Here is a 26,707-nt window from a genome sequence, read left to right as displayed (position 1 = left end):
ATGGTCATGACACAAAAGTGCCAAGCAATGACCATCACCAACGAGAGAGAGAGAGTCTAATCACTTACCCTTGACATTCAACAGCATGACCACTGTCAGTAACCTGGGGATGACCATTGACAGGGCCAGCCACATAAATACTATGGTTACAAGAGCAGGTCAGACTGGGTATCCCTTCAGTAATTGACTCACCTCCTGACACCCCAAAGACTTTCCACAATCTACGAGGCACTGATCAGGAGTATGATGTGATGCTTGGATGAGTACACCAGCAAAAACACTCAAGAAGCTCCAAGGCAAAGCTCCAAGGCAAAGCAACCCACTGGTTTGCCTCCTCCATCAACCACCATGAACACTCGCTCCCTCCACTGCCGACGTACAGTGGCTGCAGTGTGACCAATCTACAAACCCACTGCAGTTACTCACCCAGGCTACTCCCACGACACCTCCCAAACCGTGAGCTCTGCCACCAAGAAGGACAAGGTGCAGGCCAACACCACCACCTGCAGACTGCCCTCCAAGTTCGACACCGTCCTAATTCGGAAATATATCACGGGTTCTTTATTGTTTAAACCCTGGGTCTCACTCCCCAACAGTGCTGTGGGGGCATTTTCAGCAGTTCAATGTGGTTCACCACCATCTCCTCAAGGGCAGTTAGGGATAGGCAACAAATGCTGGCCTTTCCAGTGACACTCAGATCCCAAAAAAGAACTAGAAAGAACTGGACGAACATCAACCTAGTGAAAGAGGTCCTTTGGTCTGCCTGAAACCTACTGGTCTTCCAGCTGAAAGCTTTGTCTATGACCAATTTCTGTTAACTAATGCACTGCAAGGTTCAGAGTAGTCAAGCGTTGTGTCTCATTAAAAAAAAGCAAGGATATCGTCAGACTTTAAGCAGTAGCGAAGGTGAAAGAGTGTTTTGCTGCTTGTCAAGTTGGAGCTGCTTGTTGGGGCATTCAGCTATCTGGAGTGGGTGAGAAATAGGTCTATCTCTGGGAGAATCCTGTCCTTGATCATGGCTCTGGAACACTGGAAGTATCAGGTTAGAGGGTGTCATTGGGGTTTTATGTGGATCTAATGTTCCTCACTGGTTGTGGAGTTAACAGGACCATCACTTTCTCCGCCTTTAACCCACACCACCAAACCTTGAGGAGACCCTGGTCACAAGGATGACGACCCTCACTAGGTTACTGTGCACCCCTGAGGAGAGGAAGGAGCTAGAGTTAGTTGGTTTTTGAATCCTGTAGCTTGCAGAGAGTGTGGGTGGCAAGGCATTGTCATTGTGGCATCAGTCAAGGATACACTCAGAGTAAGTAAGGATCTGACCTACCAACCCCACTCCTCCAATCGAGCCTCAGCTTACTAATCTCAGGAGAATAAACCTGTGGAAGGCAGTTGCTACTGGAGCGGCAGGGAGAGAGGGGCCAGAGCAGGCAGAAAGAGTACTCAGAGATGGAACGAGAGGGAGATCCCTTGAGCAGGCAGGCGAAATAGTATGTTCGAGGAAGGAGCACATAGTGAGGGAAGAGAAAACTGAGTGCAGCAGGCTGCTCAGCAGTTGTCAGAGCAACCACACTGTTTGAGTGTGTTTACAGTCAGAGCCAGTCTCTGCTCAGCATACCAACCAGCCAGTGTGAGGACAAGCAGCCCAGCTCAGGGGACACAATGAAACCACAGCACTTGGCTTCCGACAGGAGTGCATTTAACACAAGCTTTTCCCATTTTATTTCTTGGCGGAGGCTTGCTCATTGAAATGAAAAGAAACAAGTGCAATGAAGTTTAATTAAAGACCGCGCAGCTGCAAAGTGGCATAACTGCACCATTCCGTGGAAGGGAGATGCATCTTAGATAACTCAAATGTTGAACATAACTAAGAACAGTTGTGTACTCCTGACATCTCACCTGTGCTTAAATGAAACCCACTCAAATTCAATGCCCCTTTGACCTGCGGAGAGGTGCAACTTGACTGAACGAACTGGACGACGAACACCAAGTAAAACTGGAAAGGTTTATTTCCCATATCACTTCCATATTTCCTTATGATAGAGAAGGAGGCCATGCAGTCCATTGAGCCCATGCCAGCTCACAGAGCAATCCCATTCTACACTAAATTTTCCCTGCAACCCATTTCCCCTACATTCCCATCAATTCTCCCACACGCCCAGACAACGGGGGCAATTTACTCCGGCCAATTAACGCACCAACACATATGCTTTTTGGGATGTGGGAGGAAACCAGAGCGCCCGGGGGAAACCCACAACGTCACAGGGAGAACGTGCAAACTCCACACAGACAGCAACGGAGGTCAGGATTGAACCCGGGTCTCTAGAGCTGAGAGGATGAATGGGTGCTGTAATTTGCCTCCTGTGTGTGGGTGTATGATGGAAACTGTGGGAAGTTGATGGGAATATGGGGAGAATAAAATGGGAGACACTGGAGACCCAGAGGCAAGAGATTCTTCAAATGCTGGACTCTGGAGCAACACACAGAAAATGCTGGAGGAACTCAGCAGGTCAGGCAGCATCTATGGAGGGAGACGAACAGTTTCTCGATGTTTCGGGTCGAGACCCTTCATCAGGACCTGCAAGGACACAAGAGACTGTAGATGCAGGGATCTGGAGCAACAAACAATCTGCTGGAGGAACTCAGTGGGTCGAGCAGCACCTGTGGGGGGGAAAGGAACTGTTGACATTTCGGGCTGAAATCCTTGGCCAGTGTGGACTCAGTGAGCTACAGGGCCTGTTTCTGTGATGTCTGACTGACTGCTCAGCTCAGTCCTGAATGTCCTACCCCCTTGTCCTGATACTGTGATCCCTGGCTCTAACCTCCCACCTAGTCAGGGGTAACATCTTCCCTGCATCCAGCCTGTCGAGCCCCTTCAATCAGTTCTCCTCTCATTCCTCTAATCACTGGAGAATGCAGCCGAGTTGACCCAGACTGTCACATAACACTCATGCCGAACCAGGACACGGTCTGGTGAACCCTGACTGCACTCGGTCTCCGACGAGTGCAGCCTTTCATTGGAAAATAGACAAAAATTGCACACCATACTCCAGGTGTGGTCTCTCTGAGGGTCTGTACAAGGCCAGTCATTGGTCTGCTAGTTTCGCTGGTCCTGGAGAAAAGCCAATGATATTCAAGAAATTGCCCATGCACAAAAAAAAGCATTTGTTCTCTGACGAAACGCAGTTGGATAAGGTGATCTTGTGAGCAGCTGCCTTACACATCGCTCCACCCTGGTACATGGTGCCTTTTGTTTCTTTAACCTGTTCTACCATTCATTTAGAACATGAATGATCATGCCATGTCAGCTACATTTGCCTGGCTCCCTATCCATAGCCCTCGATTCTCTTATGAAAACCTACTGAGGTCAGACTTTTGGAGGCGAAACTTTTAAATTTAGAAACTTCTAGATTTCCACTGCCCGTCTTGATGTCCCCTTGCATGGTCTAAATCTAATCTTAATCTCTCTCTCTCTCTCTCTTTGCGCTCTCTCTCCCTTTCTCTCCCTCTCCCTCTCTCTCTCTCTCTCTCTCCATTCTCTCTCTCTTGTATTTCCCCCACCTGACCGTCCCTAGCACTCACACCTGCCAACCCCTACTCTCCCAACCGATGGAAAATGAACTCACTATGTAGGGTCTTACTAAGGCTCTGTACAACTGACACACCTACTTCATTTTTCAGTTTTGGCTACAAATATTTAGTGGTACAATCAGAGATGTTTTGATTGGTCACCACCCAGCCCTTCAGCTACTGGTTGATTAACGTCTTGTATTGAACCCCACAGACCCAGAGATCTGAGAATCAACAACAAATGAAAAAATGAACCTGCAGATGCTGGAAATCTGAAATAAAAACAGAGAATGCCAGAAACACTCAGCAGGTCAGGCAGCATCTGTGGAGAGACATTCTGTGGCCTGTATCATGAACTGTTTCTCTGTTCACAGATGCTGCCTGACCTGCTGAGTGTTTACAGCATTTTCTGTTTTATCTCAGATGTTTCATTTTATCAGCACTTCCCTGTGGTTAATTTGCAAACTCTGGTTCTTGTCCACTAATTGGTCTTGTTAGCTTTTAATATGGTAATCAAATAATCTGAGATGTGTGCCCCTCATTTACACAGAGCGAGACTGCTGTCTGGAATCGCTGGTAAAAAAAAGATAATTAAATTGTTGAGTGAAAGGAGACCTCTGTGACTATTAATATCAGACTCCTTGCATCTGGTGTCTGGCCTTTAAATAATGCAGCAAGAGTTCTAAAAGAAAACAGAATCAGGGCAAGCTCCTCTTACACTGACGCACTTGACCCAGTTCAGGACTGTGGGGTGTGATTGACGGGAGCAATTTTTTTTCTTCTCCCAGGGTTGCAGAGGATCAAGTAAAGAGCATCATACGACAGACACTGCAGGCTATCAACTTCTGCCACAAGCACAACGTAAGTGTGGGGAGTCTTCTAGCACACAACCAGGGGGAGAGTAAAATGGTGACACAAGAGACCGCAGATGCTGGAATCTGGAGCAAAAAAACAAACTGCTGGAGGAAGTCAGTGGGTCGGGCAGCATCTGTGGAGGGAAATGGACAGTAGACATTTCGGTTAAGACCTTTCATCTGTACTGAAAGACAGGGAGATAGCCAGTCTCAAGAAGTGAGGGGAAGGGGTGGGGCAGGTGATAGGTGGATCCAGGTGAGGAGGGGTGATGGGCAGATGGAGGAGGGGAGGGTGGGAATAGTGACGGAGTCTGGGAGGTGAGAGATGGAGGTGACAAAAGGCTGCAGATGGTAGAATCTATTGGGAGAGGAAGGTGGAGCCTGGAACCGAGGGAGGGAGGTGGGGAGGGCAGATGGGGACAGTGGGGGGGGAGGGGACCCAGTGGGAGGGGTGTGTAGCTGACGGGCAGATGGGGTGGGTGGAGGAGGGGAAGGAAACAGGGTGATGGGGGGCTGGGTGGGGGCTTGGGTGCAGGAGGAACTGGGTAGATCAGGAGGAGAGAGAAAAAAGAGTGAGATGGTGATATTTGAACGGTTGTTCTAGGGAGCAAAGAAAGGTTAAGGGGAGATTGAATAGAAGTGTTCAAAATAACCGGGGAGTTTGGTAGAGAAGGTGGTGAGAAACCATTCCCATTGGTCGGGAGGGTGGTACCAGAGGCCGTAGATTTCGGGTCTTGGCTGAAGTGGCCGGGAGGCAGGGGAGACGTTTATTCCCTGTGACCTGACGTACCAGTGGTGGGACAAACACAGTTATTGGAACTGAAAAGGAATGCGACTAATTGTAGGTAGGGTAGCTAGTCAGTGGATAGAAGAGTGGAAGTGTGCATCGGTTTGAAGTGGGAGGGCAAAGTTTAAAGGCGATTTACGAGGCAAGTTTTGTTTTTACGCAGAGAGTGGAAGCAGATACAACAACAATGTTTAAGAGGCATCTGTGAACACATGAACAGGCAAGGAATGGAGGGATATAGACCATGTGCAGGCAGAGGGGATTAGTTTGGATTGGTATTGTGGTTGGCACAGACATGGTGGGCTGAAGGGCCTGTTCCTGTGCTATACTGCGCTATGTCCCATGTCCTATGTTCTAACCCTTTCAGAACCAACACACTGTTGCTCACTGGGTAGTGCTGTCACCTCTGGGCTAAACATTGTGGTTTCAGGACTCACTTCAGATAGCTGGTTACAGGGCACCTGGAGTTTGCAAGTTCAGGCCATGCGACTGGTCATGTAGAGCAGTCACTTTTGAGGGGATTGGATCTGTACCTTCAAAGGAAACACTTGAATGGTGCATGAGCACTAAAGGGAGAGCGTTTCCAAAAGGCCAGCACAGGTATGATGTGCCACTGATGACTTTTAGGTGATGTAATGCACATTGGACACAACATTTCACTCCACTCTTCCCCACTGCACTCATGGGTCAGTGTGCTATACATTGGGTGCCTGATCCCTGTGCTCACTAGATATGAAGGGATCAAGTTGTGGAGGGGGAGGACGTCCAGTCTGTCTAGCACGATCCAATGACCCCTGATGGTGGTGTTGGTGCAGGTTGGGTCCTGTGCAACAACGAGCCTGTGCTCACGTTTGAACGTGGTCTCTCTGTGCAGCAACACTACGTTTAATGTCCTCCTAACAAACCAGATTGTTTGCAACAAACGATCTGCTGGTGGAACTCAACGGGTCGAGCAGCATCTGTGGGGGGCGGGGGGCGGGGGATGGGGGAGTAATTGTCGACATTTCAGGTCGAAACCCTGCATCAGGACTGAGAGTGGAGAGGGGAGATGGCCGGTATAAAGAGGAGAAGGGGAGTGGTGGACGGGGGCCAGTAGGTGATTGGTGGGCCAAGGAGGGGTGAAGGACGATGGGCGGATAGAGCCAGGTAGGGGAGAGGGAGAGGGTTTAGTTGAGAGCCAGAGGCTGGTGGGTGATAGATGGAAACAAACCAAAGAAAGGTAGATAGAGCCAGGAGAGGGTGAAGATGGAAACGGCTGCTGGAGGGTGATAAGTAGGGCAACAGTGGTCTGCCGGTGCTGGAATCTGATAACTACGGAAGGTGATAATGGGAACCATTAAGGGAGAGGTGAAGGGCAGATGCTGGGGGGGTGGGGGGAGATCTGGTGGGTAAAATGTAGGTAGGTAAATTTGTTAAACAAATTGTTTAGCTATGCTATCTTGCTCCAAATGGTGCTGTTAAGTCAAAGTTGAGTTTATTGTCACATAGGAGTACATTTATGTACAGGTGCAATGAAAAACTTATTTGCAGCATCTTCACATCAAGTAGTAGGGGACGGGAGTCGCGTGTCAGGACCAGTGTGAGGGGTGCAGCTTCTCTCCTCTTCATTTTTGTCTTCGGCAACAATCAGCAGTTCTTGCGGTCAGTTTATGGTGCTTGGCCCACGTGGGATTTGGACATCACCTCTAGATTGATAGTCTGCTACTCTAATCCCTGCTCAACTGAGCCTGATATACAGAAGGGACACACTGGCTGAAAGTCAGATGAGTTGGGCAAATCCAGTTGTCTGATCTTTGTAAGAGCCAGGTGCATTAAATACACTCTGTGTTCTGCATTAAAGGCAGCACACTTAAGCTCCGTAGAGCCACTGGATTTGCAACTGAATCACAGGCACCTCATCTTGGCTTGAGTTTAATTAGGCAAAGTGCATTATGTGACTTGAGGCACTGGGTATTGGTGTGACAAGTTACTCCCCACCACTAAGTTCATTTACAGAGGCTGACTGATTTTTGGTGTCTGTCTATGTCAGTGCATCCACAGAGATGTGAAGCCAGAGAACATCCTCATCACCAAACACGGCGTCATCAAGCTCTGCGACTTTGGCTTTGCACGGATCTTGAGTGAGTTGGATTTCATTGTTGTCCTCGAGGCTCCGTGTATCAATGAGACTGTGGGGAGACGGGGGTGGACGTAGGGGTCAAGGCCAACTCCTTGCACTCACTGACCTGAGACACAAGAGACTGCAGATGCTGCAGTCTGCAGCAAAAGACGAACTGCTGGAGGAACTCAGCGGGTCAGGCAGCATCTGTGGAGGCAGAGGGATGGTTGATGTTTTGGGTCATGACAATGGACAATAAATGTTGGCCTTGCCAGTGATGGCTCAGTCCCGAAAATGAATAATTTAAAAACACAAGAAGTTTGTATTTATTCAGTGGCTTCCACTGTTAAGGTCAACACAAGCACTTAAAGTCATCGAGTCATACAGCATGGAAACGGGCTCTTTGGCCCAACTGGTCCATTCTGACCAAGATTCCCATCCAAGCTAGTCCTATTTGCCTGCGTTTGGCCCATATCCCTCTAAACCTTTCCAATCCATGTACCTGTCCGAGTACCTTTTAAGGTGCTTTTTGAAATCTGGTCACATTCTTGCAGGATGTCTGATTTAATCACCAAGTCCGTGTTGACCCTCCAGTGCAATGTAGAGGGGGTGCTGCACAGTGGGATGTGCAGCCTTTCAAAAAAGGTGTTAAACCAAAGTCCCATCTTGGGTGGGTGTGCTCCTGTCCAATATCAACGAAACACATTTCCTGCTTGTTCTCATTCTTGTTTGTGAGATTCTGTTTGCAAATTGGCCTTCCAACATTATGTTTCAGAGTAGTTCTTCGGCTGTGAAGTACTGTTGGATATCCCGAAGGCGTGAAAGACACTACATAATCAGATAGATCTCATTTCTTTCAAGGAATGACCAAGGTTCAAGTTACTTTATTGTTATTCACCCATATGCTATAAAAACACATGGAGGAACAAAATGTCGTTTCCCCCAGACTCTCACAACAGAGGACATACATAAAACAGAGGACATACAATAAACAGAAGACATACAATAAACACAGACAAAAAAAAATTGTGCAAGTACAAATAGTGCAAAAAACAGTATACAGAATACAATTTAGTGCAGGTTTAGTGCAAAACCGAGTTGGACGAAGAAAATACAGAACTCAGTGTGTTGTACTAATTGTATAAACGTGTTCAGCAGCAGACAAAGTTCTTATACGCCGTTGTGCAAACCAGGGCTTTTGACGCGGTATTTGTCTGAACAAGCAGTTGGCAGGTGGATTCTCCCCTCGTGCTGGAAGTCTCTGCCCTTCCAAGGGAAGCTTGGAACAGCTGCAGCGGGTGTCCGCTATTTGGAGTAGGAATGTGCGTCTCCCCCATGTTGTGGATACTTTAATGTTCGTTGTTGTCTTCCAGCTGGGCCAGGGGACGACTATACAGATTACGTGGCGACTCGATGGTACCGTGCCCCTGAGCTGCTGGTTGGTGACACACAGTATGGTCCTCCGGTAGACGTGTGGGCAATAGGTTGCGTCTTCGCCGAGCTCATCTCGGGCAATCCTCTGTGGCCAGGCCGTTCAGATGTGGATCAGCTCTACCTCATCAGGAGGACACTAGGTCAGTTGTTCCACATGGTGTCTGGATCAGTGCTGGCCATCTCGGTCTGTCTGCGATTGACCAACAGATCGTTAATCAATTACTTGCCTGTCAACTGAATTATGTCATTATTTTGAAGCACCACTCCCTGTTCTGATGGTACTATACTTGAAACAAATACAGTAAGTGGAGTAACAAGTAATGTCTTTTAAATAAAAGCTGAAAGTATGAGGAATGCTCAGCAGGTCAGGCAGCATCTGCGGAGAGAGAAACAATATGAATGTTTTAGCTGGATGGCCTTTCATTGGAACTGGGGAAGGATAGAGATAAAACAAAGATGTACCTCAATGCACAGTGTAATGAATTGACCTGTACGATCGGTATGCAAGACAAGTTTTTCACTGTACCTCGGTACAAGTAACAATAATAAACCAATACCGATACCAAGTTGCAGAGAAAGGGGGAGGTGGTGTGAGAGGTTGAAAACCTGGAGAGATTGAGTGACACGGTGGTGGACAGGTGAAGGGTGGTGAAGACTGATAGACAACAAAAGTATGACTTGGGCAGGGATATGGGGGAGTGGGACGTAGATAGGAGGAGACAACTAAAAATAGGTTTATTATTGTCACATGTACTGAGGTGCAGTGAAAAACTTTGTTTCGCCTGCCATCCATACAGATCATTTCATCACATCAGTACATCGAGGTAGTACAAGGGAAAAGCAATAACAGAATGCAGAATAAAGTGTTACGATTACAGAGAAAGTGCAGTGCAGACAGACAATAAGATCCAAGGGCCACGACGGGGTAGATTGTGAGGTCAAGAGACCATGTTATGGTACTAGGGGAACATTCAATAGTCTTATTAACAGCAGGATAGAAGCTGTCCTTAAGCCTGGTAGTACATGATTTCAAGCTTTTGAATCTTCTGCCTGAGGGGAGAAGAGAGAATGTCTGGGGCAGGTGGGGTCTTTGATTATGCTGGCTGCTTTACCGAAACAGCGAGAAGTGTGGACAGAGTCCATGGGGGGGAGGCTGGCTTCCGTGATGTACTGTGCTGTATCCACGATTCTCTGCAGTAAGTGTGGGCACGAGGCTGGAATGTTTAATTATCTGAAATGTTTGAATTCTCTGTGAATCTAGAAGGTTGCACTGTGCCAGGTCAGAAGTTGTTCCTTGAGTTGGCTTTGAGCCTTGATGGAAAAGTGCACGAGATCAAAGATAGAGGCGGCTGGAAGCTCAGTCCACAGGGGTGACCCTGAATGGAGGTGTCCTGCAAAGCAGTCACCTGATCTGTGTTTGGTTTGTCCAAAGCAGAGGTGACCATGTGTAAAAATTGAATGCAGAATCTGAAAGAGGTGCGAGTGAATTGGACGGTGTGATTGGGTCCCTGGACAGCAGGAAGGGAGGAGGTAAAAGGGCAGTTGTTGCATTTCCGGGGGTTGTATAGGAAGATGCCGTGAAAAGGGGAGTGATTATTGATGGGGATGAAATCGCGAACCGGTGTGTCCCAGAAGGAAAGGTCTCCTTGGAATTCTGAAGGGAGAGAGGAAGGTGTGCCTGGTGGTGGTGTCATGTTGAAGATGGTGAAAGTTGATCTACTGAATATGGAGACTGGTGTGGTGAAAGGTCCTTGTCCTCACTGGGAGGAGAGTGGGAATGGAAGGGGCACATTTGAGAGCCCTGTCAACTGCAGTGGAGGACAACCATAGTTGAGGGAGTAAGAAAACACATCAGAAGCACTGGAATTGGAATTAGAATTGGTTTATTATTGTCACTTGTACCGAGGTACAGGTGAAAGCTTGTCTTGCATACCGTTCATACAGATCAATTCATTACACAGTGCATTGAGGTAGTACAAGGTAAATGGGTGGGGTCTCTGATTATGCTGGCTGCTTTACCGAGGCAGCGAGAGTATAGACAGAGTCCTTGGAGGGGAGGCTGGTTTCCGTGATGTGCTGAGCTGCGTCCACAATTCTCTGCAGTTTCTTGCGGTCCCGGGCAGAGCAGTTGCCATACCAATCTAACCTGTACTGTCCCATCCCTGGGAGCGTCGATGGGAGTTGGGACAGTGTATATACATGTATAATGTACGATCTGCAATGTTGCTAAGACTGGATGTGGACTTCAGCTTTAACAACTCAACGTGCAGTGAGAGAAAAGTCTGCTCACTTGTTCTTTTGCTGATTATCTTAAATCCACAGCTTGTTGTTACCAAGGGTCCTCCGTGTTTATCAGGTTGGTTCAAGCATTCTATTGTGCTGGTGTCTTCAGTCCCAGTGCTCCCTGGGGGTTGAGTGTGTTTGGATCTTGCAGCAGTGGAGGGATGTCCAGGTCACTCAGCATTGCACATCGATGGTGTTCTTCAGTCTGCTTCTTGTGTGTGATGTCTTCTCCTTGGTCCATTAGGAGATCTCATCCCTCGGCACCAAAAGGTTTTCAGTTCCAACCAGTTCTTCAGTGGAGTAAACATTCCGGAGCCTGATGTTATGGTAAGAGCTCCCTTTGTAAAACGAATGACCTTGCATTGCTGTGTCACCATCCGTACACTCGGCGTGCCGCAAGGATTTACATCCAGTGAATTGGGCGGCACAGTGGTGCAGCGGGTAGTGCTGCTAGCTCATAGCACCAGTGATGCAAGTTGGGAACAAACCCAGGTGGAGTTTGCATGTTCTCCATGTGACCACGTGGGCTTCCTCTGGGTGCTCCGGTCTTCTCCATATTCCTAAAGGCGTGCGGGTTCAGGGGTTAATTGGCCGCTGTGTGTGGGTGGGTGGCAGGACAATCAGTGGGGAGTTGATGGGCATGTGAGGGAGGATGGATGACGGCAAAACGTTAGGATTGATGGGATTGCTCTGAGAGCTGGCAGAGACTTGATGGGCCAAATAGCCACCTCCTCTGTTGTGACGTACTTTTAAAGTACCATTGTGGGACTTTGGAGATAGAAACCTTACACAAATTGTAAAGTGATGGTGACAAGATGTGCTGTTCCAAGGTATCCAAAAGCAAAAAACCACAGATGCTGGAAATCTGAAATCAAAGCAGAAATTTTGGAAACACTCAGGAGGTCAGGCAGCAGCTGTGGTACGAGAAACAGAAACTGTGGTACGAGTTACTGTTTCAGGTAGAAATTAGGAATGAAACAAATTGTGAGCTGTGTAGAAAAGAGGGTGAAGTTGAGAGAACAAAATCATGTGTGTGATAGGGCAGAGAGCAGAAGGAATTGGATGAATCCTGAGGTAAAGGTCTGTCTGGAGGACATGTCAATTGGGGGGGGGGGGCGGGGAGGGGAAATGAATGTCAGAGAAAGAAAGCTGGAAATGTGAGGTACTGGACAGGAGTGGCGGAATATCTGAAATTGTAAAAATCAGTGCTGAGGCTGGAAGGGTGTAATACGTTGGAAGATGAGGTGCTATATCTTGAGCACAAAATGGGCTTCATTGGAAGAGGCCAGAGTATGATGGAGAATTAAAGTGATAAGAATCTGGGTCACTCTTGGAGACTTCATGCAAAGCAGTCACCCAGTCTATTTTGCATTTGGTTTCCCCAGAGCAGAGGCGACCACATCCTGTGCATCAAATATAGTGCACTAAATTGGAAGCAGTGCAAATCAATCACTACCTCAATAAGAAGGAATGTCTAGAGCTCTGGGCCAGGAGAGGGGAGGCGGCAAAGGGGCCAGTGTTCCATCTTCTGCACGAAAAGTTGCCATGGGTCAGGAGAGTGGGGTTGGTGGAGACAGGTGGGTTAGGACAAGGGGAACCCTACCCTCCTTCTGGCTCAGTGCAAAAGTCAGGAGGTGGGACAGACGCACTTGAGAGCCTCACTGCACTGATTGTGGAGGGCAGCAATAGCTCAGGAGGACGGACAGCCTGGTGTGGAAGGTGGTGTTACAACAGACATAGCAGAGAAACTGGGAGAATGGAATGGAGTCACAGAAGGAAGTTTAGTTCTGGTTGCTGTGTATGTGTGTAGACTTGCAATAGATTCTGCTCGCTAACCTGCCTTCCGAAATGGAGCTGGGGAAGTCAGAGATAGACCAGATAAAGATGACAGCAGGGTTGTAATGATGTGAACTGAGAGATTGGTATTGACCAAGTCACTTAACAGAACTCATTAACTGCAAAACAAGAAATCTGAATTTAAAAAAAACAATTGCTGCCAATATTCAGCAGCTCAGGCAGCATCTGTGAAGAGAGAAACAGATAATGTTTCAGGTCAATGACCCTTCTTCAGAAATTTCTGACTATTTCTGGCACTTCCTATCTTCACTTACATGAGCTCCCCTTTTTGAATTCTGAATTGAAGCAGTGACGTGACTTCTTTCTGTCAACAACACACACAGAATGCTGGAGGAACTCAGCAGGTCAGGCAGCATCTATGGAGGGAAATAAACAGTCGATGTTTCGGGTCCACTGTGCTCTCCTACCGGATTCCTCCTCCTTCAGCTCTGTGCCTCTTGTACCTATCACCTCTCAGCTTCTTACTTCTCCCCCGTCCCCCACCGACTACCTTCCCCCTCTCACCTGGACTCACCTCTCACCTGCCTGCATGTACTCACCCCCTCCCTGACCTTCTTATTCCGGCTTCTGCCCTCTTCCTTTCCAGTCCTGATGAAGGGTCTCGACATGAAACGTCGACTGTTTATTTCCCTCCATGGAGGCTGCCTGACCTGCTGAGTTCCTCCAGCATTTTGTGTGTGTTGCTCCAGATCCCAGCATCTGCAGAATCTCTTGTGGTTCCTTTCTATCAGTCAGGAGGCAGATGGGCATTGTCTGGGTACCTCATTCAAGAAACAACACTGCTGACAGTGTAGCACTGCCTTAGTACTACCAGGGGAGGGTCAGTTTGGAGGATGTGCTGAGGTGTCTTGAGCGGGTCCTGAACCCACAGACTGGTGACTCGGAAGTGCGAGGCAGTGAAGCAGGCTGACCCCCTGGTTACTCGTTCCTAGATCTGGGCGTTCATCCTTGCGCAACCTCTGCTCATCCCTGAGCAACGTCACCATTTTCTCACTCTGGCTCGTCCACCACGTTTCTTCCTGTCCTGGGAAACGTGTTTGGAACTAGGAGTCGGTTCCATTGGAGGGTTGCAGCTCCCAGAGGTGTGAGCAGAAATGGAGACAGCAGTGGGCTACTTAGTACATAGAACAGTACAGCACAGGAACAGGCCCTTCGGCCCACGACGTCTGTGCTGAACATAATGCCAAATGAAACCAATCCCTTCTGCCTGCACATGATCCATATCCCTCCATTCTCTTCATGTTCATGTGCCTGTTTAAATACCTCTTAAATGCCACTATCCTAACGGCTTCCACCACCACCACCACTGGCAGCCTGTTCCAGGCACCCACCACTCCCTGTATATAAAAAAAACTTGCCCTGCACATCATCTCCCTTAAACTTTCCCCCTCTTACCTTAAAACTTGTCCCTCTGGTATTTGGTGTTTCCATCCTGGGAGAAAGACTCTGTCTGTCTACCCTATCTATGCCTCTCATAATTTTACAAACTTCTGTCCGGTCTCCCCTCAGCCTCCGAAGCACGAGAGAAAACGATCCAAGCCTGTCCAACCTCTCCTTAAAGCTAATACCCTCTAATCCAGGCAGCATCCTGGTAAACCTCTTCTGTACCCTCTCCAAAGCCTCCACATCTTTCCTGTAATGGGGTGACCAGAACTGAACACAATACTCCAAATGCAGCCTAACCAAAGTTTTCTACAGCTGTAACATAACTTCATGAATCTTATACTCAATGCCCCAACTGATGAAGGCAAGCATGCCGAATGCCTTCTTTCCCAATCTATCTACTTGTGTTGCTGCTTTCAGGGAGCGATGGACTTGGACCCCAAGACCCCTCTTGAACAACAATGTTGTTAAGGGTCCTCCCATTAACTGTGTAGCCAAAGATGCCGATCTCCAGACATTTACGTGGTGGATAGTGACTTGAGGGTCAGATTCTTGGATGATTTCTTACTCTTTTTTTTGCCCCAATTTCTTCCCCTTACCTACTCCAGATGTGCTGAAACCAACTGCAGCCTCTCAACCGCTGCCCAACCTGACAGTGGCTAACCCACTGTGGGCTGCAGCAGGACCTTGTCGTGCAGCCTATCACACACTCTGGGTAATACACAGTTCGGTGTATTATCCAGAGCAGTTTGGAGTCTGACCCCCAACCATGTACTGTTAATACCCCAAACCTCTACCCTAGCCCACTGGGAGAGGAAGGGGAGAACTGAATTCAGTTAAAGCAATGAATTAAAGAATCTGTGTAGTAATGCAGGCATTATGATCTCCTCACCAGTCACACTCCTGTAAGAGTCTCATCATTACTGATGTGAATGGATCCTTCTTAAAGATTATGCCACTATTTTCTGTACAACCTCAATGAGAATATGTAAGGTTACAAGCCAGGAGCCACAGATTTACCACTAATGTTGGAGCAAATACATGACTTGAATTTTAATCATAGTACCCACAACATTGGTGAGATGATCAGAGTTAAGCAGTGTGTCTGGTCTTGTGTACTGCCCCTTGTGACAAATTGTGAGCAGGAAGAATCCAAATAAATTTGAAGAGGGATTAGCAAAGAATTGGTTTAAATCAGAGATGGGAGTGAATTTGGGAAGAGAGTCAGCCAGAGTGATAACTCTGCCAGACAGAGACATAAGAGACTACAGATGCTGGGATCTAGAGCAACAAATAATCTGCTGGAGGAACTCAGCGGGTTGAGCAACGTTAGTGAGGGGTTGGGAGGAATTGTCGACGTTTCAGGTTGAAATCCTGTATCAGAACTGAGAGGGGAGATGGCCAGTGTAGGGTGGAGAGGGGGAGGGGTGAGACAGGGGCCAGAGGTGATGTGTCAACCGAAGAGGGGTGAAGGATGCTGGAGTGGGGTGGGGGGGGGGGGGAGTGGAGGGGTGGAGTTGGGAGACAGAGGCAAGTGAATGGTAGATGGAGGCAGACAAAAAAAGGAGAGGCAAGTGGGGGAGGGTGAAGGTGGAGACAGCTGCTGGAGGGTGATAAGTGGGGCCACAAAACCTACCAGTGCTGGGAATCTGATAAGATAATGGAAACTATTAGGGGTGAGGTGAGGGGCAGGTAGAACCACAACCAGATAAGGGGAGGGATGGGGGGAGATCCTGTGGGTGAAATGTATGTTGAGGGTGGATGGAAGTAGGAGGGGGATGAAGACGTGTGATAGGGGTTATATAGAAGGGTATCGCAGAGGAACGGGCCCTTCAGCCCACAAAGTCTGCTCTGAACATGATACCGAATTAAACTAATTCTCTTCTGCCTGCACATGATCCACATCCCTCCACTCCCTGCATATTCATGTCTCTGTCTAACAGTCTCTTAAATGCCATCACTGTATCTTCTTCCATCACCACCTCTGGCAGACTATTCCTGGCACCCACCACTCTCTGTGTAAAAAAAAACTTGCCCCACACATTAAACTTTTCCCCCTTCACATTAAATGCATGTCCTCTAGTACCTGACATTTCTATCCTGGGAAAAAGATTCTGACTGTCTTACCCTCTCTATGCCTCTCAGGACAGGCACGGTAGTGTAGCGGTTAGCGTAACGCTATTACGGCGCCAGTGACCCGGGTTCAATTCCGGCCGCTGTCTGTAAGGAATTTGTACGTTCTCCCCGTGTCTGCGTGGGTTTCCTCTGGGTGCTCCGGTTTCCATTCCAAAGACATACAGGTTAGGAAGTTGTGGGCATACTATGTCGGCACCGGATGCATGGTGACACTTGCGGGCTGCCCGCAGAACATTCTATGCGAAAGATGTATTTCACTTCGTGTTTTGACGTACATGTGACTAATAAAGATACCTTATCTTGTAATCTTATAAACCTCTATCAGGTCTCCCCTCAGCCTCTGACAATCCAGAGAAAACAGCCCAAGTTTGTCCAACCTCTCCTTTTAGCACAGGTCCTCTAATCCAGGCAGCATCCTAGTGAACCTCTTCTGCACCCTCTCCAAAACCTCCAACCTTCCCATAATGAGGTGACCAGAGATGCACACAATATTCCAAGTATGGCCTTACTAAAGATTTACCCAGCTGCAACATGACTTCCTGACTCTTATACTCAATGCCCCAACCGATGAAGGCAAGCATGCCGTGTGCTGCCTTTACCACCCTATCTACTTGTGTGGCCACTTTCAGTGAGCTATGGACTTAGTAGCCAAGATCCCTCTGTACATCAATACTGTTAAGGGTCCTGCCATTAAATGTAAATTTTCCCCTTACATTAGTCCTCCCAAAGTGCAGCACCTCACACTTGCCCGGATTAAACTCCATCTGCCATTTCTCTGCCCATATCTGTAACTGATGCATATTCAGCTGTATCCTTTGATATCACTCTACACTGTCCACAATTCCACCAATCTTTGTGTCATCTGGAGTTGGAGGGGGGATGAGAAAGGGAGCAAAATGGGAGGACCAGAGGAGGATTGGAAAGAGAGAGAGAGAGAAAGTAAGAAAAGCAGGAAGGGGGAAAACACACCAGAGGAGAGGGTTACCTAAAACTGGAAAACTCAACATTCATGCCAGTGGGTTACAGGCGATATGAGGTGTTGTTCCTCTAGTTTGTGTTGGGCCTTGTAATAACGATAATTCTGCTGTTGGTTTGTTTCCCACGTCCAGGAGCCTCTCGAGGTGAGGTTTCCACACATCTCTGCTCAGGCCCTCCACTTGATGAAGGTGAGTGCGGACTACTACTGTGTGAAACACCCTGTGCACTAACCACTCGGGAGGGGCCCCGCCTAGGGCACAGTGCAGGCAACTCCAGGCAGCCCATCTTCTAGCGGCTCTGAGGAACTGATCACTCAAAAGCAGAAATAGCAACATCGGAACATTACAAACAGACGCAGGAGGAGACCCCTCTCACCTGCTCCAACAAATAAAAAGATCGTGGCTGACCCCTTCCTCACCCCACTTTCCTACAGTAACCCCATATTCCCAGATTCCCTTAATATCTGAAAATCTTAATATCTAATTCCCTTAATATATAAAATCCCATCAATGCCTGTTTCGATTAGGATGGTTGCACTTGCTGACATTTCCTCTATTTTAAACGCTACATACCCTAACCCCATCAGTAGACCTTTGCTATTACACTGATACCCCACTCCCCTCACTGTAGATGACCCACAACACCAACCTATCTCTGTAGACCTCTGACATAATCAAAGACCCCACCCACCCGGGACATTCTCTCTTCTCCCCTCTCCCATCAGGCAGAAGATACAGAAGCCTGAGGGCACGTACCACCAGGCTCAAGGACAGCTTCTATCCCACTGTGATAAGACTATCGAACAGTTCTCTTATATGATGAGATGGACTCTTGACCTCACAATCTACCTTGTTGTGACCTTGCACCTTATTGTCTACCTGCAATGCACTTCCCTGTAGCTGTGACACTTTACTCTGTATTCTGTTATTGTTTTTACTCTGTACTACCTCAATGCACTGTGTAATGAATTGATCTGTACGAACGGTATGCAAGACAAGTTTTTCACTGTACCTCAGTACAAGTGACAATAATAAACCAATACCAATACTCCACAGCCCTCACTGTGGAACCAATGAACCCGTCAGTTTTTCTTTATTTAACTTTTGGGATCTGGTGTTGTTGAAACGACCAGCATTTATTGTCCATCCCTAATTCCCCTTGAGAAGATGGTAGTGAGTTTCCCCCTTGAACTGCTGTAGTCCTTCTGGTGAAGATGTTCCCCAAGTCCTGTTGGGGAGGGAGTTCCAGGATTTAGTAACAACCAAGGTATTGGTACTGGTTTATTACTGTCACTTGTACCGAGGTACAGTGAAAAAAACTGATTGTACAGGTCAATTCATTACACAGTGCAGTTACATTGGGTTAGTACAGAGTGCATTGATGTAGTACAGGTAAAAACAATAACAGTACAGAGTAAAGTGTCACAGCTACAGAGAAAGTGCAGTGCAATAAGGTGCAAGGTCACAACAAGGTAGATCGTGAGGACATAGTCCATCTCATTGTATAAGGGAACTGTTCAATAGTCTTATCACAGTGGGGTAGAAGCTGTCCTACTGTCTGGTGTCTGGTGGTATGTGCCTTCATGCTCCTGTATCTTCTACCCAATGGAAGAGGAGAGAGGATAGAAGAGAGAATGTCCTGGGTGGGTGGGGTCTTTGATTATGCTGGCTGCTTCGCCAAGAAAAGGAGGTAAAGAGTCCAAGGAGGGGAGGCTGGTGTCCGTAATGCGCTGGGCTGTGTCCACAACTCTCTGCAGTTTCTTGCGGTCGTGGGCAATATACTTGCATCTTATTGATATGTATACTGTAATCCTGCCAACTTTAACATAGTGATATAACACTGAAGTACAACCCACGGTGACAGAGTTGGTTGGGGATGCTTCATTCTCTGCTGTATCCTTCTCTCTACGTTCCTGGACCCCACTGTCATGGCGTTGAAGAGTTGCCCAGGTCCCGGTGTGAATGTCTGTCACTCTGTTGCTTGCCCCAGGGCTGTCTGATGATGAACCCAGCAGAGAGACTGACCTGTGAGCAACTCCTGCAGCACCCACACTTTGACGGTTGTCGGGAAGAGATGGAGAGCAGCAAGGAGGTGGAGAAGTTCAAGAGGATGCCACGCAGACGCCCTCAAGGGGTAAGGCCGTAGCTGCTTCCATCCATGGAGAGGTCAGCAAATCACTGCTTGCCAACCCATCATAGTGGAAGCATAAGACAGCCAGAAGGCGGTGAATCTGTGGAATTCGTTGCCACAGAGGGCTGTGGAGGCCAAGTCATTGGGTGTATTTAAGACAGCGATTGATTGGTTCTTGATTGCTAAGGGTTACGGGGAGAAGGCAGGAAAACAGGGTTGACAAAAATTTATCAGCCATGATTGAATGGTGGAGCAGACTCGATGGGCTGAACGGCCTAATTCTGCTCCTACGTCTTACGGTCTTAGGGTCCTCCCTGTGTCTAATTCTCAATTGTTGATATGTTTTCTGTCTCCATCACTTACTTTAATAGTAACAGCCTCAGGACTGTGTACACAAAAATATTTCTGCTCCCCTCTGTCATAACTCTTAAATCTAGTCATCGATTTGTGTCCCATTATTTTAGATGGTGTAGACACTGCAAAAGATTTCACTCTAAGTATTCTGTTTTATCCTCTCATAAGTTTTAAACACTGTCATCCAGTCACTTCATAAAGTAAGAAAGTGCAGGAAATGCTCAGCAGGTCAGGCAGCATCTGAGGAGAGAGAAGAACAGAGTTAATGGTTCAGGTCGATGAAATTTCATTGACCTAAAACCACAATCTTCTTTACAGAGACACAAGAGACTGCAGATGCTAGAATCTGGAGCAAAACTAAACTGCTGGAGGAACCCAGTGGGGTCTTGACCCGAAACATCGACTGTCCATTTCCCTCCACAGATGCTGCCCGACCCGCTGAGTTCCTCCAGCATTTTGTGTGTTGCTGCATATTTTCTGACATTTAGTTCTACCAGCCACAGGTTTGGACATTGCTCCGTCTTTATTCAGTGCCCCTAAAGTTCACCTGGGTCCTCGGTTTAACTATTGTAGTATTGTTCCAGGATGAGAGGGGACCTCGTAGAAACATTTCAAATGTTGAAAGGACCAGACAGAGTAGATGTGGCTAAGTTGTTTCCCATGGTGGGTGAGTCCAGGACAAGAGGGCACAGTCTTAGAATTAGAGGGTACCCATTTAGAACAGAGATGTGGAGAAATTTCTTTAGCCAGAGGGTCGTGGATTTATGGAATTTGTTACCATGTACAACTGTGGAGGCCTAATCATTGGGGGTGTTTAAGGAGGAGATTGATAAGTATCTAATTAGTCAGGGTATCAAGGGATATGGGGAAGAGGCCGGGAATTGGGACTAGATGGGAGAATAGTTTAGCTCATGGTGAAGTGGCAGAGCAGACTCGATGGGCCTAATGACCTACTGCTCCTTTGTCTTGTGATTTGAATATCACCCTTTACAGAACTACATCCACATTCACCATGGGCAAGGAGACAGGTCCTTGGTTTGGCTAACTGACAGCTCTACTGAAGCAATTGCCTGCCCTGTGTGGTGAAATCCCAGGTAATGTAGCAGCTAGTGTGAGGAATAAGTCACAGTCACCCAGGCACCATAGGCCTCTCATGTGCTGTGTTAATTCATTCCCACTGAAAACATAAGAATGAGCCTGCCAAGTTTGGGCTCTATCTACTGAGCCAGCAAGTGGGTTAATGGCAGGCTTTTCATTCTTTAATGCGTGTTTGTGTTTGCATGTTCGTGTATGTGTGTGTTCGTGTATGTGTATGTGTGTATGTGTATGCTGCTGCAATGGAATCAGACCCCAAACAGGATGAATTTTGAGTGTCTCACTATAACTTCTTCCTCTTTTCCCTCCCAGCTGCAGTATCTGCCACAGTTAACAAGCAGCAACATCTCTCCTGCACCCGAGAACAAGAAGTACCACCGGCACAAGTACGACCACCACCTGCCCAACATCTGACTATATGGCAGCAAGAACCAGCGAGCCCAGCCTAACACCTACTTGTACAACCACACCTTCCCCACCAAGTGGAAATCCTGACACCTGCTTCCAGACCCAAACCCAATCCGCATTTAGAGACCTGGTCATTCAGTTGGGTCGTGGGGGAGGGGAGGGGTGGGGGTTGAAGGGTGTTGGGGTGGCGAGGGGAAGAAACACAGGACATTCTGATAGAAACCATAATTAAAGTGTTCGAAGATGGTCTTCATTGTTGGGTAGGAAGTCCAATCCACTTGTGGATACCAATATGTCATGGGACCATAATGGATGGTCTAGCCTGTCCAACACCCTATTGGCCAAGAAACCTTGTATATGAAGATACTAGAACTGTACAGGCACATTGCTGCAATACTTGCAACACGTTTTGGGTTTGCAAGTTCTTTTTCTAGGCCAGTAGATCATGTGTGACAGTTCTCCTGATCAGTTGACATGTAATCTCCTCCAAATACGACAATGAAGGTAACACTTCAGAAACTTATTGCACAGGGCCATCTGGTGGCCAGAGCTTACACATCCCAGTGACCTTTAAGCAAAATGAATGGGAATTATTCGAAATTTATACCTGGGGAATGTTGGAAGAAGTGTGGCTAAAATTCCTCACTGCTTTGCTGGGCTGCTGGTGTAAGATAAGAAGCGTGGGTCTGTCTTTTCACCTCTGTGTGCACACATCATATCAGTGATTAATCCTGGTGTGTGGAACCCAAGCAGGTACCCAAACCACCACCCCACCCCCCCCCCCCCCCCTCCAAGTGTCTCAGCCTTCCCCCTCTGCACGGGTTGAATGGATGATGTGTCTTCAACTCCCTCAGTTAGGCTGAAAGAAACAATTCCAGACTTCATTTTAAATGTGAAACAAACTTGCTTATTTTAGCTGACAGTTGTAAAGCTTGATGTATACAGAGAACACCAGCTGAATTTGGGTTTTTATACGCACCACTTCAGTTTTTACTTATTCATTGATTGGGGATCTGAGCATCTCTAGAAAGGCCAGCAGTTGTCGACCTTGAACTGGGTGGCTTGGTAGCTACTTCAGAGGGGTAGTAAGGCTCACCGTGTTGGTGGATCTGAGTTAGGGTAAGCACCCTACTTCACCAATGCAGGGATTCCACAGCTGATTTGCACATTGGGTATTATCCATGGCTAGGACGGTGTTATCGGAGGGTTAAGTGCAAGACACAGATAGTGGAGAGTTCCTGTTTTTCTGGCAAGCAGTTGGGAACAGTATTTGGTGAGGGTGGGGTGCCTTTAGTAGCGTTGGATTGGTGACAGTGAGTGTAAAATTGGCTAGCTTCCCTAGTGAACTGAAAGCAGAGCGAGAACGTCGCCAGTGTGGTTCCTCAAAGTGGCTGCCTATTATGCAACAAAACAGCAATATAATAACCCAGGAGAATACTGGAGCTACTGGGTCATTAACGAGTGGGTTGAGGGGGGAGAAGGCTATTTACCTCACTTTGGCTTCTTACATTGAGCAATAACCTGCTCGCTCCTCCTGGTACCTTCAATTCCTGAGGGAATCCTGGGTGCAGACTCAGGTACAAGCTAGTTGAGAAGAACTGAATGTTCCTTTTAATCAAATTAAGTTGTGTTGTGTTCAACGTGTCTGTGCATTGATTGGGATTATGAGTTTAATTGTAGCTACGGTTTGATCAATAAGCGCTCTGCACAGGTTGGATTGTGCATTTAGAACAAGTGTGCAAGCCCTGATTTGGCTCCCACCCTCCATCCCTGTTTGTGGCATGGATGCCTGGCTTCGCAAGAGAATGGTTGAGGACCTTGCTTCCTAGGTCTACTTCCTAGCCACACGTGTAGAGTGATTGCTGTTTGTGGGATCTTGCTGTGCACAGACCAGCAGCTGTGGTTTCTTCATCTCAGCAGTGACCGCACATTGACTCTGGGAGATCCCGAGGTTGTGAAAGGTGCTACATAATGCAGTTCATAAAACCTTTCTATTTTTCAGTAACCATCATATAAGTTTCTCTTTCTTGCTGTCACCTCTCCACTAAAGTTGGAGAGAGCTGCTTCAGGTGTTGGAAGTAACCTCTTGTTCTCTAGCCTGCCACAGTCAGCACTAGCGGTAACTAAATCACACTACCAGTAAATGGAGTTGAGTCACCTCATTATGGGGCAATTTTACACTCTTTAAGTATTTTTTTCACCTAAACAGCTCCTTTAAAGACTTGCTGATGGACACAGTGTGAGGATTTAGCCTGGTGACTGGACTGCTTTCTGTGTGCTGACTGTGTTATTCAAGGTAGTAAAGCACCAGGAGCCCCCAGCAACCAAAGACCTGGAGACTATTGCATGTAATCTTAAAGAAATAAAATCACTAATTCTTTTTCTTTTACAACTATTTGAACTCTTCTGTTTATTAGATATAAAAATATTGGAGTGGAGAAGTGGCAGTGGTTCATTGAGACTCTATAGCCGGGTGAGAGGTCAGCTGATGAAACCAGCCAGATTTGGTCACGTCCAGTCTGAAATAGAAAAGTGCAGGTCAGGCTGCAACTGTGGCGAGATAAACAGTGAGTGTTTCAGGCTGAAGACCTTGCATCAGGACATCAGAATACAAGTGCGGATCCGAAACATCAACTGACTCAAATGTTTCTGGAATTTGCTGTCTTTAGGCAAATACAGTATTTTGTGTTTGGATTATGCATTATGGCAATTTGTTTGATTTGGGGCAAATTTGCCATTTGTTAAATTTCACCTGGGTGGTATGACGGGTTTGTCGGAAACTCTGTGTGGTATGTTTGAGTCACTTCTGAACAGAGGGGTGTGCATGGCCAGTTAGCGGGGGCTGACGTAAGAGCAAAGGATCTCTACTTTGATACATCATGCACTGAGACCATTTGGTCCATTCTGGTTGTCCTCTCACTGCAAGAGAGCAATGTATTAGTTCTGCTTCCTGCATACATGCAAGATTTTCCTTCTGATTAACTTTTGTAAGTTATTCCCAACAGGAATAGGTTCTGTAGCCTGGAACTGACAACAATCCAAGCAACACATAACTTGGAATTGGAATTGTTTTATTATTGTCAAATGTACCGAGGTACAATGAAAAACTTGTCTTGCATACCGTTCATACAGATCAATTCATTACACAGTGCATCAAGGTAATACAAGGTAAAACAATAACAGAATACAGAATAAAGTGTAACAGCTACAGAGAAAGTGCAGTGCAGGTAGGCAAGAAGGTGCAAGGTCATAATGAGGTAGATTGTGAGGTAGACTGCTGGATGTGTTGTGTGGAACCTGAGCCCGTGGCCTTCTTACAGGCAGATGTACCCCCCACTGAACCATGACTTGCATTCTTTCAACTCCTTTCTTCAAATCATTAAGACCTCTCTTCCTTTCATTGGCATCAGCTTTGTTATAACCACTGAGGGAGCATCAAGCAAACACTTTGCTTTCTGTGCCAGTGGCCCTCTGTTCGCTCACACTGTGGCCCATTCACGGGTCATCTGGATCATCTGTGATTGAAAAAACAGGCTGAGAAGACTGTGTGTAATTTACTGCCATCCACAGTGCCAGAATCCACAGACCTAGGGGCATAGGTAATGTGAACACGCAGTCTTTTTTCCCAGGGAAGGGGAACTAAAAACTCGAGGGCATAGGCTTAAGGTGAGAGGTGAAAGATTTTAAAGGGACCTGAGGGGCAACTTCTTCATGCAGAGGGTGGTGTGTATAGGGAATAGGGAAGTGGTTGAGGCAGGTACAAATAACAACATTCAAAAGACATTTGGATAAGAACATGTATAGGAGGGGTTTAGAGGGATATGGGCCAAACACTGGCAAGTGGGGTTAGCTTAGACGGGCACCATGGTTGTTATGGATGGGTTGGGCCGAAGGGCCTGTTTCCATGCTGTGTTACTCTATGGCTCAGCCTCACAGCTCCAGACACCCAGATCCAACCCTGACTTCCGGTGCTGTCTTAGTGGCGTTTGCACGTTCTCCCTGTGTCTGCGTGGGTTTCCCCCGGGCGCTCTGGCTTCCTCTCAACTCTCAATGATGTGCGGGTTGGTGGATTAATCGGTTACTGTAAGTTACCCCTGGTGTGGGTGGTGACTGGAGAGCAGGCCTGGGGGAGGGGAAGTTGATGGGGGGGGGGTGGTGTGCAAGAGGGAGAATGGGATTAATGTAGATGGGTGCATGATGGTCAGCACAGATTCCATGGGCCGAAGGACCTGTTTCAGTGTTGTGTGGTTCTAATGAATTAAAGCTGAATAATCATTTATTTTATCATCAGTCGCATCTCCAAACAGTGACAAACCCTTATTCCCCCAATGGCCTCAACTTTCCCTTATTTAGCAATGCAAGCGATTGGTATTATGAAAGGAAGGTTTGAGGCTTGGGCACAGAAAGGGTTAAAAGTAGATTGAAAAGCAAAAAAGTACGCAGATGCTGGATACTTGAACAGAAAATACTCAGCAGGTCAGATAGTGTCCGTGGAGAGAGGAGCAGAATTAATGTTTTGCATCAGAACTGATGTCACCAACCTGAACCATTAATCACCTTCCTCTCCTATCAGATTCCACCATCTGCAGCCCTTTGCTGCCTCCACCTGTCACTCCCCAGCCTCTGTCGCTATCTCCACCCCTCCCTCCCCCACCTGACTCCATCTGCCAATCAACCCCTCCACCTGGATCCACCTATCACTTGCCAGCTCCTGTCCCACCCCTCTCCCTGACCTCTTTGTACTATCTCCTCTCTACTCTTTCAGTCCAGATGAGGGGTTCAACCCAAATCGTTGACTGTCCATTTCCCTGCGCAGATGCTGTCTGACCTGCCGAGTTCCTCCGGCAGCTCGTTGCTTTGCTCCAGATTCCAGCATCTGCAGTCTCCTGTGTCCCTATTAATGCTGCTTCTTTTCCCGTAGAATCAGGGAATCAGGTTTATCATCACTGTCTTATATGATGTGAAATGTGTTGTTTTGTGGCAGCAGTACAGTGCAAAGACTTAAAATTCTGCTAAATTACAAAATAGTGCACAAGAAAGGAATAACAAGGTAGTGTTCATGGGTTCATGGACCGTTCAGAAATCTGATGGCAGAGGGGAAGAAGCTGTTCCTGAACCGTTGAGTGTGGGTCTTCAGGCTGCTGTACCTCCTCCCTGATGGTAGTAAAGAGAAGAGGACAACGTTTCTCACATTCTCTATTTTAATTTTCAAGGATAAACAGCTGAATTGTTGCGTCTTCCAACGTTCATCCAAAGTCCACAGTAGGACCAGGCTGCCCGATGATGGCGCTGCAGTGCAGCAGACGCTCACGTTGTGGCAGCTGCCTCAGTGCTGCA

At 47.4% G+C, this 26,707-nt stretch overlaps 1 protein-coding gene across 1 annotated transcript in view; it reads left to right on the top strand.

Annotated features, from left to right (window-relative positions):
* LOC127586431 (cyclin-dependent kinase-like 1) overlaps positions 1–25,525 on the top strand; it is a 48,693-nt gene extending 23,168 nt beyond the window's left edge. Inside the window, exons 3-9 of the mRNA XM_052044386.1 lie at positions 4,362–4,434; positions 7,244–7,334; positions 8,686–8,886; positions 11,274–11,356; positions 17,515–17,571; positions 19,373–19,516; positions 21,275–25,525. Coding sequence (XP_051900346.1) covers positions 4,362–4,434; positions 7,244–7,334; positions 8,686–8,886; positions 11,274–11,356; positions 17,515–17,571; positions 19,373–19,516; positions 21,275–21,376 — 751 coding nt within the window. The 3' untranslated portion in view covers positions 21,377–25,525. The remainder of the gene's footprint in view (positions 1–4,361; positions 4,435–7,243; positions 7,335–8,685; positions 8,887–11,273; positions 11,357–17,514; positions 17,572–19,372; positions 19,517–21,274) is intronic.
* Positions 25,526–26,707: the final 1,182 nt, after the last annotated feature.

This window comes from Pristis pectinata, chromosome 35, assembly GCF_009764475.1.
Source record: "Pristis pectinata isolate sPriPec2 chromosome 35, sPriPec2.1.pri, whole genome shotgun sequence".
Taxonomy (NCBI): Eukaryota; Metazoa; Chordata; class Chondrichthyes; order Rhinopristiformes; family Pristidae; genus Pristis; species Pristis pectinata.
Note: the sequence above shows the minus strand (reverse complement) of the source record. Positions and strands in the feature narration are given on the sequence as shown.